The following is a 16,674-nucleotide window of genomic DNA, read 5'->3' as shown; positions in this document are numbered from 1 at the left end:
AACCAGCTAGAGTTGGGATCTTCAGGGATAGGACTTTAAAGCATCACAACCTCTTCGAGATGGGAAGTCTCCTGAAACAAACTGCAATGCTCTGCTGTGCTATGCTATGCAGAAATGAGAACTGACCCTCGTCAGTCTCACACAGCCTATTGCTGTACTTCAGGAGACTGGATGAAATAACAGCATCTTTTACATTAGATAAAAGGCATAACCAGATTTAAGTTTTCTGTAAAGACCTGATATTTGTTCATTCAGGCACAATCCAGTGTTATTATTACACATGCTTAAATGAAGAAAAAGCTTGACTCTTGCCAAAAATCTATATTACTTTATTATCCCAGCTGAAAAGTGGCATTGATCTGGCAAGACACAAACCTTCAGGATGGGCAAAGTTTCACCTACTGTTTATGAACTGAATGGAAATAGATGGATTTTTTTTTTACCTTTGCTTTATACATCTCATATATTCCATGAAGTATTAAAAGCTACTAAGTCAGATTGGGCACTATTTGTAGTTAACAATGCTTCCTGAAAAGGCTGGTAACTGCCTATCTGGAGACAACATTATTAACCACCTATTCAACCAACAGTTATTTTATTTCAATTTTAAAATTTAAAAAAAGAAATATTTGATAGTCTATTTTTCAGCCCACACTGTAGGAAGTCTTCATCACCTACTTCCCCTTTTCAGAAAAATGTGAGTATTTCATCATTCTTCTACATTAGGTAATTTGTTATTTTAATAGCCTGCCTAGCCAATGAAAAAGTATTTTCCTTTCCTTAATCCCTTGCATTTTTATTACCTGAAAATATGCTCATAGATTCATAGAAAGAGCTATTACAACTTGAAAAAAATACAAAAAGTACTGATCTATATCAAAGGAGTAGCTAGACCTTTTCAGAAAATGCCTTCCATTCTGATTGGAATAAAACCTAAAAGATGACTGCAATTCTTTAAATATGAAGTTTTAAAATTTTAGCACGTATAAAGTTCCTTAAAGTAATCTGGAGTTTAAATTAGGAGCATTATCAAATGCACAATTTCAGTATTTTGAACCACAGTTACCCTACCTTTGGATTCCACATAACAATATGCCTTTCAGAAAGTACTGCACATCCTAGCCATGGATAAATATTTCAAGTATGCAAATTTAATGTATTATCTCTATCAATAGTCTAACACATATATAGAGACCATATACAGATGTGACAACTCCAAATCTATATTCATATATATATGCAGAATACATGTATATATACTCAGGGGTAGATGTAAGTCAAAATACAAACTTTAGTTAGCAGTAATTGATATTATGCAGCAAAAGGTCAAAATAAAACTCTTAAAACAGCAAAGGGATTCCCAGCTGCTAGAGATCCAATACCATTTTTTTCAAATATAACCCATTTTTCACTAGAAAAGTCTGTTTAAACTTTTTAAAAAGTTCCAAAGTTTGAAATTTTCTGCCATTTTTGCTGAGGTAGGAACCAGGATAATAGTCAGTTACAGCTGAAAAGTGGAAGCTACCAGCAGAGAAGGACAATTCTAAGAGACTGAGTAGTTTTACTGCTTCTCCTGACAGAGCAAATGACTTCACACAACTGTAGAAAGTGATTTAATCTAATCTGCTAGATGTGTTAAACCTGCTTTGAGAGCTGTTCCTTACAATTTTCTGGATACTAGTCCCTGAGCAATACCTGACACAAACAGCACTGAAGGGCGTAGCAGTCACTGCTACCTCAAACGTACTTATGTAGTAAAGTACAAGGCAAAAAAGGCCAGTGGACTAATAAAGTAGACTACCTTTTCTCTTTCTTCTACCTAAAAATTGTCCCATCATCCCCTTCAGCATGTTAAATTTCCTGTGCTGCTCTCAAGGTAGAAGGAAAGATTTCTCCAATTTGGACAACTTTGTGTGATCTCAGATTCCATGTAGCAAAAGAAAGGAAATTTCTTTTCCACCCCTTCCTAAGAGTTTCTACCAGAGTGTTCGAAAACAAGTCACAAAATGGGAAGTAGCAGGGCAAGTTTCAAAGGTGCTACCTGTACCTGGACCTTAACAAGCTTTTAGGATACTGAGCTGGGACACTGACTAGAGTAGGAAATTGGTCTTTGTTGTTCTTTCCAAACCTTAATGCACAATTACCAAGAATGTTTGCCATCACTGAAGGAATCCCCTGCATGATCAGAGTTATTGTAGGTGTTCATTTGCATAGTTTGCACAACAAAAATGTAAAAGAAGGAAAAAAATATACTTTAAAATGAAATTTATTCCCTGAAAGACATGCTCTCAGATGTTTCCTTGTGAAGGCTTATAATAAAAGCTCTTTATCAACTCTGCTTCTGTCCAGATAAACAAAAGCAGTTTCAGGAAAAATGGAATCAATTTGTTTCCAACTGAGCTGTGATATTTCTTATTTGAATCTGCTTTATTTCTTTCTCTCCTCATACAAACAACAGTTTGAATGAATTTTGAATTGTTTCTTAAGTCTTTATTTTCTTGATTTCAGGGAAAATGCCTTAGCGGTCTTCTTGGAAAATTGATGGTGTCATTTTCAGTCCCTTTTTCTGCCCTGGGGCCTTTATAGGATTTCTGAGATGCTCAAGAATTCCCTCTTTCCTTTCACCTCCTCCACAATCTCACGTCATGTTTTACTAACCTTCTTATCCAAGCGTCCAGCAGACTATCAAAACCAATAGGGTTAGAAAGAGAAGAGCCTTTTATGTAATCAAAACTCTTTCATGCCTTAAAAATGGGTGCTCTGCCTCTGCAGTGCTTTCAAACTCACTGGTCTGAGTGTTAAAGTAAGATAATTTTTATTTTTAATGGGAGGCACATGTACCTCAGCTCAGTACAGAATATATATTTATATATATCAATATATATTTATATTCACAGATATGTGTATATATGTATATTTGTGCACAGATGTAGATAGATGATAGATACACACACACAGATATAGATATATACACACACACACATGTATATATTTCTATAACATTTGTGACAATTTCCACAGATATGCCTATTTAAAAACAGTTAATTATTGAGTGTGATGTATGCACAATATCATCTTGAATGACCTACTTTCCAGTTAAAAGCAACACAGAAAATCCAATCTAGCAAAAAAAGTCCAAAACACAGACAGGGTTTCTTCTTCTGGGTGCAACAGACACAAAGCAAGGAAGCAATTAAACATATTTTTGAAAAAAACCCCAAACATTTCCATGGCAAATTACTTAAACAAGTTAGAGGTTGAAATAGGAGACTAAAATGTTTTATAAAAGGAAAGAAAGATCTTTATTTTCTTATTAAAAGGTAATTATATTATGGCAATAGATATGCGTACTCTCTTATGAGGTAAACAGAATTAATTCAGAACCTACTAATAAATAAATCATATATGCCAGATAACAATTGTCCAACAATGATAGGATACAACAAATGCATATTTTTATTCCCATCAAAGGACCTAAACCCTTTGTGCAACTGAGGGCTCTGTTGGCAGCCAGCCACCATCCCCTGGGTAGCACTGAATTCTCCGGAGATGGAGCAGATTTTGGCTGCTCTCACTTGTTTTCTGGTGCATGTGATGATGCATCTTGATAAATGTAATACATCATGCTAAAATCCCTGTTATCTGCTTTTCTACATCATGGACTTATGACATCTTTGATTTACATAAATTCATTGGCATATTTCTGCTTAGATAAAGATTTTGCTTTCCTTTGCTAGATTTGAGAATGAAAGCAATACCTTCTAAGCTGTTTAAAAAGCCAACACCTTAAAAATTCAAGAGATATTTAATGTGTTTATGAAGCTTGTTTTAAGAGATACTATAATTCAGAAGAGAACAAAACCAAAATGAATTAAGACAAAAGAAAAAAAGAATGGAAATCAGGGTTTATAATACTAAATTTGAAAGTTTTTTCAGCCCTAGGCTAAACAGTTAAAAGAGCAGTTAAACACTTAAAAGAGCATTTTCACTAAAGCCAGTTCCATAGCAGGAAATGCTCTGTTCAGATATCAAGAATTCCTGCACCACTTAAGCTGAACAGTCAATCATCCCTCTATCTTACATACTGCTATAAACACCTGCTCTATCTTACATAAAGGATGTAAATAAATCATTAAAACAAGAACATGTTTGCATACCATTTTCTTTGTGGACAAAGGCTCCCTGAGGAGATTCTGGGATACCTTTCCAAATTGTGATTGGTTTGGGATAACCAGGGTCCATGGATCTCATTTCTTCACTGTACCTCCAGTACCTGAAATATTTTTTAAAGGACAAAAACCCACATTTGTAAGATAGCAGATGAGTAACTTTACATTTTCTCCCTCTAACACTTGCTACATTCATTAACCACAAGTGGAAATACTGGATTTCTTCTCTTTGAACATTCATTACAAATAAATCTATTTGCTGTTTCATATAAATAGATAGAAGATAAAATATTTTTGCACTTCAACAACTAAACCAGCATGCATCTTACTTATAATCACCACAATTCTGATGCCTAGGGCTTTTTCACAGTGACACAGAGAGATGCAACACATGCAAAAAAACCAATGTTCATTAATGCTTTTCATAATATTGAAATAATGCAAGTGACAGTAGATTCAAATTAAAATACTGCCAGCAATCTTAATTTAACTCTTCATATGTATGCATTACAGAAGCTTTTAATTTTATTTCATTATCACTAAATAGATGCAGTGTATTATAAAATTCAACCTGTTTGTGTGCCTTTTTGCCAGCCAGCCTTTCTCAAACTTAAAAAGCTTCAGTGTGCAATTCGAGTAATCCTGAACATCTGAGAAGTATTTACACTTGTGATTTATTTACACTTTAAGATGATATTGATAATTTCTTTTTCCTTTTACTGCTGATCAAATTGCTGATCAAATTGCTATGCATACAAGTTGATTCTAAGAGTACAGCATCTCTAATGTCCTCTGCGTATCCTAACATTTTGTTGGGTCATTTCATATTTTGATTTACTCTATCAATTTAGAGCATAGTTTTATCACTATCATTGGTAATCTGGTTACTGCTAAAAACTTGATCCTGTTTCTCATTTGAATTCAGTTTTTAGAAATCCTTGTTACGGTCATCATATATTAAACAATTCTTATGTGGATGATATTTTATCGCTGTGAAGGTACTTAGGCACTCTAATTGATTCACATTTTCATCTTTTTAGAAAAGTGTGGTGGTCTAAACTCCTCAGTATTTCTCCCTGTAGGGCTTTAAACTTTCAATGAAATTAAAAAATGGCAGATTTCCAGTGGGTTAGGTGTTGGCAAGTTAGATTAAAAAGACATTTGTATTTATTTTTTCTTTCTTATGCTTAAATTATTTTTATAGCCTCAATTCTTAATCTAGTCACATATACATCAGCTACCAGTCAACAACACAATGCTCTTTATTTGGATACAAAACATCTTTGAAAGTTTACATGCAGAAACATCATGTAGAAGTAGTAAACAAAGCTCTAACTTTAATACTGTTGAAACCAGTTCTTCCTCATCTTTAAACTCTAAGTTTCTTGGTCATTAGTTTTCATTTTTAAAGAAATATATTTTCTTTTTCTCTCCCTCTATTTCAGAACTCTGTTTGTGGCCTCCATAATTTCTCTCCTTTTCCTTTTTCTCTTCCAATCTTTTCAACTTTTTGAGCTCCTTGTTTTAATAACCTCTGGTTTCCCACTAGCCCTAAATGACTTTCAAAGATGTCCTCTGTCAATAAATTCTTTGAGGACATACTCAGTGCACACTCTGAAATCACAGAACTTCTGGGTTTTCACCATTGATGAGAATGATTAGGGATCCTCCTGGGGAAGGACTGATCATGACCTCACCTCAGCAATCTGTGCTGGAGTAGTGAACATGTCTACAGGGTAAGGAAAAGCCTGGTCCTGATTCTATTTGGCGTGCCAAATGTTCACAAGCAAACTCCCTAATGAGGGTTTGAGCTCTACAGCCTATATAAACTTATAGACTGATAAATAACAGAGGGAAAAAAAATCTAAGTCCATTTCATAGCTTTAGAAAAAGGGATGTTGAAAAATATTTGCTAGACTATGGTCTATGTCTAAGCCTATTTACTTAATGATATCTTGAGCCATTGAATGATTAAGCTTTATGAAGGAAAAAAACATTGATTTCAACTCTAAAGTGCATAAAAAGTTGGACCAGCCAGGGGCATAAACGAGGACATTTGTCAAGAAGTTCATCAAACCTATTATTTTCTAGTTCCAGATGACTTAGTTCTGGTAGGATAGGAAAAACAGAGGGACTAATGTTTTCTGTAGTCAATTTTTTTCTCCTTCATGCATTTCATACAATTATTTAGAAGAATTATCATGAGTGTTGAAATAGATAATGTCAAATTACAACAACAAAGTTTCATACATTACCTGCTTTAGACATATGACTGTTTACTGGTTCAACTTTTAAATCTTCTTACTGGCTTAGTTAATGGGATTTTCTTGTTTGTTTACTTTTTTACTTGGTCAGTTTATCATTATTTTTATTTTATAGCCAATATTTGATCTCATAAGCAATGCACATAGAGAACCTTACTGTTGTAAGGGTTTATTCCCACTGATGGTCAATATCCTGTAATGGCTCAATTATCTCTGCAAGGCTTATGTTCAATCTTCTTCTAACACACTCTATTGCATTTATATCCTGCTGAGTTTCATTGTGCTTGTTAGCTCAAAGTAGCAACTTTTCTGCCAGCTCCTGTTTTCCCTGCTAGTTCTTTTTGTCTTCTATTATTACCAATTGTGTTTTAGGAAAGTCCTGAATATAAGTAACTGCCTATGCATGGTACAATAAAAGGACATTGCTGAATAAAGCCTAAAGGAAGTAAAAGCCACAAAAAATTCCTACTGTACATCTTTTAATAATATGTATGTGGAGGTGGAAAATTATTACCCGAAAAAGAATTTGAATTTTTAAAGAATTTTTAAAGAACCATAGGAAGCAAATTATTTAGGCATCTTCTACTCACTGTGAAAATTGATTGCTTGAAATGATACCTATTTTTAAAACATTACAAAAATTTGACTTAGTTATCTACTTCACTCACCATTAGTGATGGAGAGCTATATTTTTTTAAAATAATAAAAATAGCTTTAACCATAAAATTTGTTGCAGCATTCTGTAGTGCAATTTTTACAGTACTGCTAAAAAATTACAAACTATACTGTCCTAAACATATTCTATGATGTGCATTAAATTGATTTCTTAAGTGATCCATGAATACTCTTAGTGTCTGAGAACACTAAGTACCACACAGTAACAAAAGCAGTCATGGTTTTAATAAGACTAATAGAAATATTACAGTTATTAATAAGGAATAATTTGTCTCTGAGCACACAAAATTTCCCCAGCAATACATCAATCAACAAACACAGTACTATACTGAAAACCTGTAAAATCCATCATTCAGACAACTTGCAGTGTTTCAAAATGAATTCTCCTAACATCTCTATAAAGCAGGCAAGCATACCTTTCCTTTTTTTTTATTTAGGGTTTCTGTGTAAATAAAGACACAGAAACTAAGTGACTAGTACAAGTATTTCAGGAATGGAAAAACCCTTGGATTTAATGTTTTTTTTCTGTGCTTTTCTTTTTGTTGGGAGGTTGTGATGATGATGATGATGATGATGATGATGATGACGACGACGATGATTATTATTATTATTATTGTGATTATTATTATATGTGTCCCTATAGATGTATAAGATTTATTTAGAAGATTTATAAGATTCATTTAGAAGTAATTCCAAGAAAATGCTCAAATTCTTCTCTAGCTCCCAGGTTCAGCTCTTTTACCTCATTATCAAATAGTAGCAAAGTCATTTTCACTGACCTTAAAAGCTTTGGATCATGCCTAGCCTGCTTATGTTTTGGGTTTAGAAATGGGGATAAAAAGAAAGATGTAAGAGTGTACATAAACAAATCACTTTGAATATTTAAGTTTAAATTTACAACAACTGTGACTTGCTCGTTGACTTCTAGAACAGAACTTTTCTACTGGATATACTTATACCCACTCCAAGATACTCATGAAAATATAATTTAGGTTATAAGACATGTGAAAACAGTACAGCCATCCATGCAGAAGAAGTAAATTTCATCTTTTTCAGAAATAGAGGAAAAGGTTAACATCTTTAGCTGGTGTCCATTGAATTGTTCCCTTGCAGAAATCCTATACCAACCTATCTCCTTTGAAGAAGTAGGTTTTTCCAACATCTTCCCACCAAATTGCTGAATCAATGCCGTGGGAAGGAATTCCACTTCCAAGTGTTATCAAATCATGAGGATAACCTGGCTGGAGAGTAGTGTCCTTGAAAACCCAGAACTTGTTACCTGTACAAAAGCATACATACACACACATGTGTCTGTTAGTCATCAGTACTGTCAGTAGAAATATTAATGCACTCTTACGAAATAAGAAAGACTCCCAAGGGTCTGTAGTAGCGATTCTTCCAAATACAATGAAATTAAAAATGTTCCATCGCTGCAGACAATGCAAAATTAAATATGCCTTATGGATACTTGCATTTATAAAGCACCTTTCTTCAAATAAGTCTACAGAATATTTTATTACCAACTATGCAGTGATCAAAAGTAGAGTGAAAATTAAATCACCTTAAGAGACTCTGGTTGATAATGTAATACATTTACAGAAAAACTACGCAGCAGTTTTACATTTCATGAGGAAAGAGAGAATTTTATAAGAAAAGCAACGTAAGAAACACAAAAAAAAATAGAAATGACAATTTTCATAGAGACTTTTATTACTCTGTATTTCTCCCCAAGAATTTAAATTACTTATGAAGGATGTTTCAGAAATAGCCATAGAATTTAATATTAAAACATATTTTCATTTAGGGCAGCCAAAAGACAGCAAACTGAGAGTCTGGATCCCAGAGGTGAATACCTTTTGTTACTGAAGGTAATGGTGGGTTGCCAGTGGCAGTAAGACTTAAGCTTTGTCTGTAGGTGGCAAATAATTCAAAATCCCCCAGCTGACTTATGAAGTGCTGAAAATACAATGTAGTTGTACAACTCCAGTTGCTGTTAGCACAGTGTCTACACAAACCTCAGATTACCCAGGTTACTCAGGTCACTGTCTTAAATATGAATGACAGCCTGGGGCTTGCTGGGCTGCAGTGCTGAGTGGATGAAACCCCTACTGCTAGAGGGGTAACTGCAGCTACTGGACAAATATTTTGTGTACACAGGGATCCACGCCTACAGAAGCAGCAGCTGCAGCAGTGTTTTATAGTCGAGATGCCCCCTGTTTGTGGGAGAGGATGCTTCCTGTGGTCTCTCTTCCAGCTGGATGGCTTACCTTAACAGCCCACAGCTCCACTTTCCAAGCTTGAGTCTTTCCTCTAGCTTCCTGGACAAGTTTTTCTTCACTGAATACTTCCATGATTATTTCACCTGCTTCACCATCTCATATTAAGCTTATAGCCCAATATTTCCTCCATAATTCTGTTGTCCTCCTGGGGACTTCTCAACATACTGTGCCACCTGTCCTATCCTTGCAAATATCTTCTCCTTTCTGCATTTCTGCTTTCTTCTAATTCTTCTTCAAAACTCACTTCTCACCTGTGTCTTTTCAGCAGACTTCTCTTTCAAACACAGCTTTGGCTAAAAAAAGGGAATAAAGATCCCCATATGCTCCCTAGAAATAGGAAAGGGGGAGCATAATTTGGGGGATTTATGTACTTATCTGAGGAGCTTGCTTGGATGCCTGTCTTCTCTTTGTGTTCTGTCCCCTAGACCACAAGTACACTCTTCTCAGGCTAGACTATGGGCTCCATTGTGAAAAACCCATGTGTTTATTTTCTCTTCAAAGCATTACCATCATCATTTTTTCCAAAAAGCATTGCTGGTTTCAGTAATAATGACACTGAAGGAGAAGGTACTCTTTGACATCACATGGACACTTGGAGCTAAATCACCAAAAAAAATCTAGACAACATTCATGAACATATATATTGAATTGGCCTTATTGGATTCTTCACTTTGGTCTACCCATTGCTATGCATGACAATGATATTTGAAATATAAGGGGAAAAGTTTGAAAATAATTTTTGCTCAAACACATTTGGAAGGAGGATGTAAGAGATAAAATCATGGCTGTTCACATTAGTTTTTGTACTTGCCTTTAAGGCTAGACAGGTTGTTATACAGATTTAGGAGGTTAAGGTACTGTGCTATATAAATATTTTATAAGGAAATGTAATATTACCCCAAAGACCTAGGATCAGGTGTATGCCAGAATCATCAAGGGGGAAAATCCAGAGAGCTGTTTGCAGTTGGTTTTATATTTTAGCTATCCCTCTGTGGTATTAAACATTTGTTTAAAGGAAAGGTTTTTTTTGATCTCCCTGTTTGTAGTGTGGTGATTTAAAGCATGTTTTCATTTTATCAGAGTTTTAATTAGGAGAGGGGGTATAGTTTCCATCCCTCCCATGCTGGGTTTCCAGGGTCAATTTTTTATCAGCTTCTCTACAGCTGCTTGTCACCCACTTTCAAGCACAGACACTACAGTTTGTTCAACAGATCCATTTTCCCTCCCCTGCCAGTTGAAGGAAAGAAGACTCAAAGAATGAGTATGCACAGAGTCATTTGAAGTATTGAAAATGAAAGAGACAAAGAGATCTGTGAAGAGCAGTCAGGGGAAGATGAGTTCTCTGTTGACCTGGGATTAAGGTCATTGCTAACCTGAGATTTACCTTTACTGAGATGCCTTATAAAAATTCACTTATAGGGTTTGACAATGACAGAGGTGAGCATCTTCAATCATTCTCTGTCCCTCCTCCCATGTGGTTTATTTTTTGCCAATTCATATGACTGGATACAGAAAGCTTCAGATGTTAATGGCAGTTTCAAATGCAATGATAAGAGAAGTCATGTGTTTTGAACCTTCCTAGTTGGTACTTGTGGTGTGAACAACAGATGGCATCCAGTGAGTGATCCTGGGCCAGCTCATTTCTGTTTCAGAAGATCATTCAAAATGACAGCTGTTGCACAGCATTGAGAGGCATATGCTGTGATGTATGTAATGCCAATACTTTTCTCTGTGCCTCACAGGAATAAAGTCAAAGCAATTGTTATGAATAGATCATTATCAGCCATACCCAAGGAGGCAAAGTTAACTATCAATAAGATCAGGTCATACCAAAATAAACAATGGTTATGCACAAGCCATTGTAAATAACAGCACCACTAGCCACACATTTTTTTGCATATTCAGAGATACTGAAGTAAAAGGAAAGTGCAGATGTGGGAACAGGCATAAGAAACCGAGTTCTTCACACAATTTCTTACTAAGAAACAAATTCTTTCTTAGAAAAGAGAGAAAAGGTAAATTTATCTGTATTCTGCAGAGATAGGGAAGCATTGAGATCTCTAACATATGTAAGCAAAGCCGATTGATGCTAACTAGCAGGAATTTTATTTAACATTTGCTTTAGAAGACATGTTTAGTCTGCTATAACTGTGCTGATTGATAATGAGAAGTACTGTATACAAGAAATCCAAATGTTCCATCTGGCTGACAGCTTTCACTTCAGTTTTTTGTTTGTTTGGTTTTTTTAGGAGGTTTTAGGAGGTCTTGTTTTGGATCTTTCTTTTTCTGTCTCTCACCTGGAGGAAAGTGGGTGTCTATTTATCAGAGAATTGATCTGATCAACAGAATTTGATCAGAACCCAATGTTAGGAGAAGTTAAAGCTGAAAACCAGTGCAAAAGATGCCCAACTGTGATGCGAATGAGATAATTTTATTTCTAACATATTTATAAAACTTTAAATGTAGTACAAACTAATGCTACAGTCAGTATGCTTTCATGTAGCTCATATTCCACTTCCACTAATAGTCAATAAAACTTCATTAATTCTGATGGCAAGAAATATAACAAAATTAGTAATATTTTTATTGTTCCTATGGATAACTAATGCTTCTTTGGAGTCAAAACCTGTGCCCTTGGCAGAAACCACCCCTCTGTTTATTTTGCAAAGGTTTTTTTTTTAAGGTCACATTGGTAGGTTTGTTATTTTCACAGAGAATAAAGCACCACATGTTTCATGAAGTCTGAAATTTCAGAATGTTTAATCTTTCTGCTTTTATTCCCTCTTGTAAGGTCTAATATAATAAGAATCAGATTGGCAAGGTCAGAAGCTGAGAGTGAAGCAAGTGATAAAAAAGCTAAAATGTCTTACTTCTTGAAATAATGCTTTGTTAAATATCATCACTGTCGGGAAACAGCTGAGAAGGAAGAACCATGGAATTATTTGAAGTCTCTCAAAATCCATCTTTGACATTCTAAAAAAAGTACTGGAAATAAAGGGCATTTTTATTGCTATACCTCACTTAAAATTACAATATTCTAGATATTCTTTAGACTGTTTAACTTCCTACTGACTACTGCCAAATAATATCCAGTTTTTAGCAACTAGTTCTTCCTTTATAGAATCTGAATTCTGAATAATTGTGCTTCTGGGTTTTTTGTCCACATTATTTGCAATTATGGTATATGTGTAGGGCAAGAAGTGTGTGGCATATCATGACTGTGTTAGAGCGGTGAGATGAATTTCCAAATTTTTAAAAAATTACATGTAATTTAAATCAGTTTAAAAATTAACATCTAATCCCAAATGTTGGTTTATTCCAGCCACCATTCCTCTTAATTTTGGTCTTTCAAGGCTGTATCTAGTCTTTTTCTAGAATCCTAAAATTACTATTCATGGTTCCTTTTTCCCCATTCTCTATTTCCCAAATCAAGTTTCTGTCATTTCTCTGTTCCATGATCTGACACTATAGTAAATCTATTTTTCAATATAAAACTGTCAGGCCATGGGGTAAGTGCAGTAGAATGTTATGATGGAGGCACTGGTAGTATGAGTTTTACAGCAGCCTTTCTATTGCTACATTTGGTTTACCATAACATTCAACAGCACAGATGGCTTGACAATTTCATTTTTAGCACTATATAAATTCCCAAAGGTACACAGAATGAATTTAACTATTCATGTTTTCTCATTAAAAGAAAAAAAAGGTATCTTTTTGATGCCATCTGATTATCATTCAGCATGGACACTGGTAATGAATAATAACAAGAATTCAAACATCTGTTTTTTATAAGCAGCTATCCACCAGATTGTTCTATACTTTACGAGTATGATCTGGTCTACTGAGGGCTGATGAGTCCATCTGGCAGGGAACAGGAAGAGCATCTTGGTCATAGGCTTGCCAAGCTGGTAAAGAGGGATTTTAAATAAAGCTACTGGTGGAGGGAGAACCTCAATCCATCCCGCTCCTACGAGTTTGATGTCAGTGCCAGCAAGAGATGTCCAGAGCCTGGAGAGAGATCACAGGTCAGCAGGAGAGCACCTGAAACAGCACAAAGGAATTCCAGCCACTCCAGTCAGTAAGTTCGTTTCATTGGGTGCTGCAAATTAAACGTCTCTACGGAAATGCACATATTATCCAGAATAACAACAGGAGTTAGGGATGTGCTTGGAAATTTGTGCACACCTGCAGGGCTGTGATCTTACTGGCATCACAGAGACATAGTGGGATGGCTTCTATGAATGGGGTGTTAGAATGGAAGGCTACTGGCTCTTTACAAAGGATGGGCAGGGAAGAGGACATGGGGATGTTGCTGTCTGTGTCAGTGACCTGCTGGCATGCATGGAGCTCTGCTGGGATGGATGAGGAACTTGCCACAGAATCAGCTAGGCTGTAAAAGACTTTGGAGATCATCAAGTTCAACCTATGACCTAACACTACCTTATCAACTAAACCATGGCCACATCCAGTCTTTTATTAAACACCTCCAGGGACAGTGACTACACCACCTCCCTGGGCAGCCCATTCCAGTGCCCATCCACTCCATCTGAGAGCATTTTTTTCGCTAATGTCTAGCCTGTATATTTGGAGTATACTATGGGTCAGCACTAAAGAGAGGGCAGGAATAGGTGACACTATAATGTGGGTCAGAGGAGAGCACAGTGACATTAAACCAGTACAAGTTTTCTGCTGGAATTTAATCCATCTTTTCTATTTTATTCTCTGAATAACAGATGTAGACATTGGCTTAGGTATGTGCTTTGTTAACACATCCATATGCTAGACTTCAGATTTAATGTTCCTTCTAGAACTTACTTGTTTGGACCAATTTTACACTGGTAAAGCACACTACCTGGATAAGGCATTCTTGCTCATCATCTTAGCAACAACCAGCTTGTCTATTTCTAGCACCTTTGGAAGGAAGACATGTAACCTTTTCCTAGGAAATTTTGTGACGGAATAGAAGAAATGAGACCATGATAATTTACCTACAGTCTATTTATATATGTTTCTGTAATCATGTTCCACAAGGCAGTTGAGATCCTTGGAACAGGAATTTTCAAGGATACCCACACAGAAGACAGCTGAATTTTTTGATTCTGTAGCAGTGGAAAAACATGAATTACACTGACAGAAAACAACAACAGTTAGATATTAAGAGTCATGAAGTCATGGCAGAGAAGCAAAAATATTTTTTTAAATTGCACAAGGAAATACAAAGACTTTTGGCTTTGGCAAATAAGGGAATAATACAAATGTCATTGGAAAAATAACAGAAGGAACTTTGAATAAGTCATATGGGAAAAAAAAACAACCTACAGCAGAATATCCAAATATCATATGATATCAGCTAGAAGGCACAAAACTAACTGGTCTGAAATCAGATAGCGTAAGGTGGGGATGATGTGAAAGGAAAACACAATTCTGACTTCTAAGAGCACAATCCTGCTGTTCCTGCTTGCTTTAATTAATCTTGATTTAATTTCCCAGAGAAAAAGTAGAGAAGTTCCCTCCTCCTTCTGTTGTTTAAGTTCCCTCCTCCTTCCCTCCTAGCCCATAAACTACAGGATCAGCCTATTCCTCTAAGACCTAACAGGAGCCAGTCAGCAGTGGGTGAAGAGTTAAATAATGATGAAACATATTTCAAGGTCATTGGGAAGGAAAAGAAGCAGCTATAACAATAAGCTTGATAATTTCTTTCTGGAGCTCAGATAACGATCCCAGCATTATCAAGGCAGAAGTCTGGAATGCCAGGATAGCTACTTTGCTCTTTGTAGAAGTAGTGCAAAAGAACAGCTGCAGAATAATATTTTTATCCTTCCATGTCCTACAGACCTAAAAATCAAGCAGTGGGATGGAAATTTAGAGGTACCTTGATCATGATTCCCAACCATATAAACTTTCCAGAGTTGAATGACTTGAAGTTTATTTTATGGCAACAGAAATAAAGCATTTGCTGTATCGAAAGAGAAACTGCACTACATGTAATATCATTTTCCTTATGATTCACGCAAAAATACAATTTCACTTTTAGTAAAACATAAACTTCATTTTACAGTTATGAAGTGGTTCTGCATGTTATTAAATATATTTTATTTAACATTCCCAAGATTGTTTCTGTAGTGAATTCAATATTCTTACTCCCCGTTACTGACCCCACTTCTAAAAATGAATTAATTTCTTTTTTAATATAACAACTTTAAAAATCTACCTGTTTTTGTAATGAGTTAAAAAAATTAATCACTCACAACACTAAAAAGCTGAATAATTTTTCACATATTTCTTATCTATTTAGTTTTCTATTCTGTCACATGATTATTTTCTAAAACTTACTTTATGTAATTTGAAGAGTTTGTCACTAAGTATGCACTGTTAAACATATAAGATAACTTTATCATTAAATCTAAATAAGGTACATGTTCAAGAACTTTAATTTTGAAGAAGAGCTGATGTCTGGAGTGAAATTTGAAAAGAATTGTTCACAACAATTTGATCTAAATCGCCTATTTTCTGGATACTCCTTTAAAAACACTAAATACACATCTATGAAAAAGATTATTTTTCCCCACGTGAAACTCCTAACATCACAGGTCTCAGATGAAACAAATAAAATGCAGTACAGTGAGGTATATATAGCAGAATGATTAAAATTATTCATTTTAATATATAAGAAATTCATATGTTAAAAGAAAGAGCAAAGAGAACTACACAAAAATTAATAATGGAAATGTGTTCATTGTGTCTTCCTAAAACACATTTTAAAAATTATTTCATAACAGATCACTTCATTTCTATGTCTTATATTTATACGTTCAAGTTTTGATTGAATATGTAAGAAAAAAGGACCCGATATTTTGATATCATAAATTAATGTAATTAATTATGTAATTATGTAATCATAAATTAAAATGCAATTGCCAAACAAGAAAATGTTAACTTATATACTCATCATTTAGCTACCAATTTGCAATAAGATTTACAAATCATTAGTAAAAATAAACAAGATGTGTTTCAAGAAATCATCACACTCAAAAGTGTTACACAAAATCTTACTTTTGTTCTTTCTTACCTTTAAAGAAGACAAAGTTCCCCTCACTGTTTTCATAAACTGCATCAATGCTGGGAGGCAGTCCCCTCCAGAAGTAGGTAATCTGCATGGGGTATCCATCCATCACCCTGTTGTTCCTGACTCGCCAAAACCACTGATCCTGGAAACCAAACAAACACTTCTTACTGCATTTATATGTGTTCAGCTGCTGTCTCGAAAACACTGGACAGCCTATCAGA

At 35.1% G+C, this 16,674-nt stretch overlaps 1 protein-coding gene across 1 annotated transcript in view; it reads right to left on the bottom strand.

Moving 5' to 3' along the window:
- Positions 1-16,674, bottom strand: part of MMP16 (matrix metallopeptidase 16) — a 164,574-nt gene that overhangs the window by 1,921 nt on the left and 145,979 nt on the right. Inside the window, exons 7-9 of the mRNA XM_059474285.1 lie at positions 16,457-16,595; positions 8,237-8,387; positions 4,158-4,273 (exon numbers count right to left, since the gene is read on the bottom strand). Coding sequence (XP_059330268.1) covers positions 4,158-4,273; positions 8,237-8,387; positions 16,457-16,595 — 406 coding nt within the window. The remainder of the gene's footprint in view (positions 1-4,157; positions 4,274-8,236; positions 8,388-16,456; positions 16,596-16,674) is intronic.

Source organism: Ammospiza nelsoni, chromosome 1, assembly GCF_027579445.1.
Source record: "Ammospiza nelsoni isolate bAmmNel1 chromosome 1, bAmmNel1.pri, whole genome shotgun sequence".
In the NCBI taxonomy this organism is placed as follows: domain Eukaryota; kingdom Metazoa; phylum Chordata; class Aves; order Passeriformes; family Passerellidae; genus Ammospiza; species Ammospiza nelsoni.
Note: the sequence above shows the minus strand (reverse complement) of the source record. Positions and strands in the feature narration are given on the sequence as shown.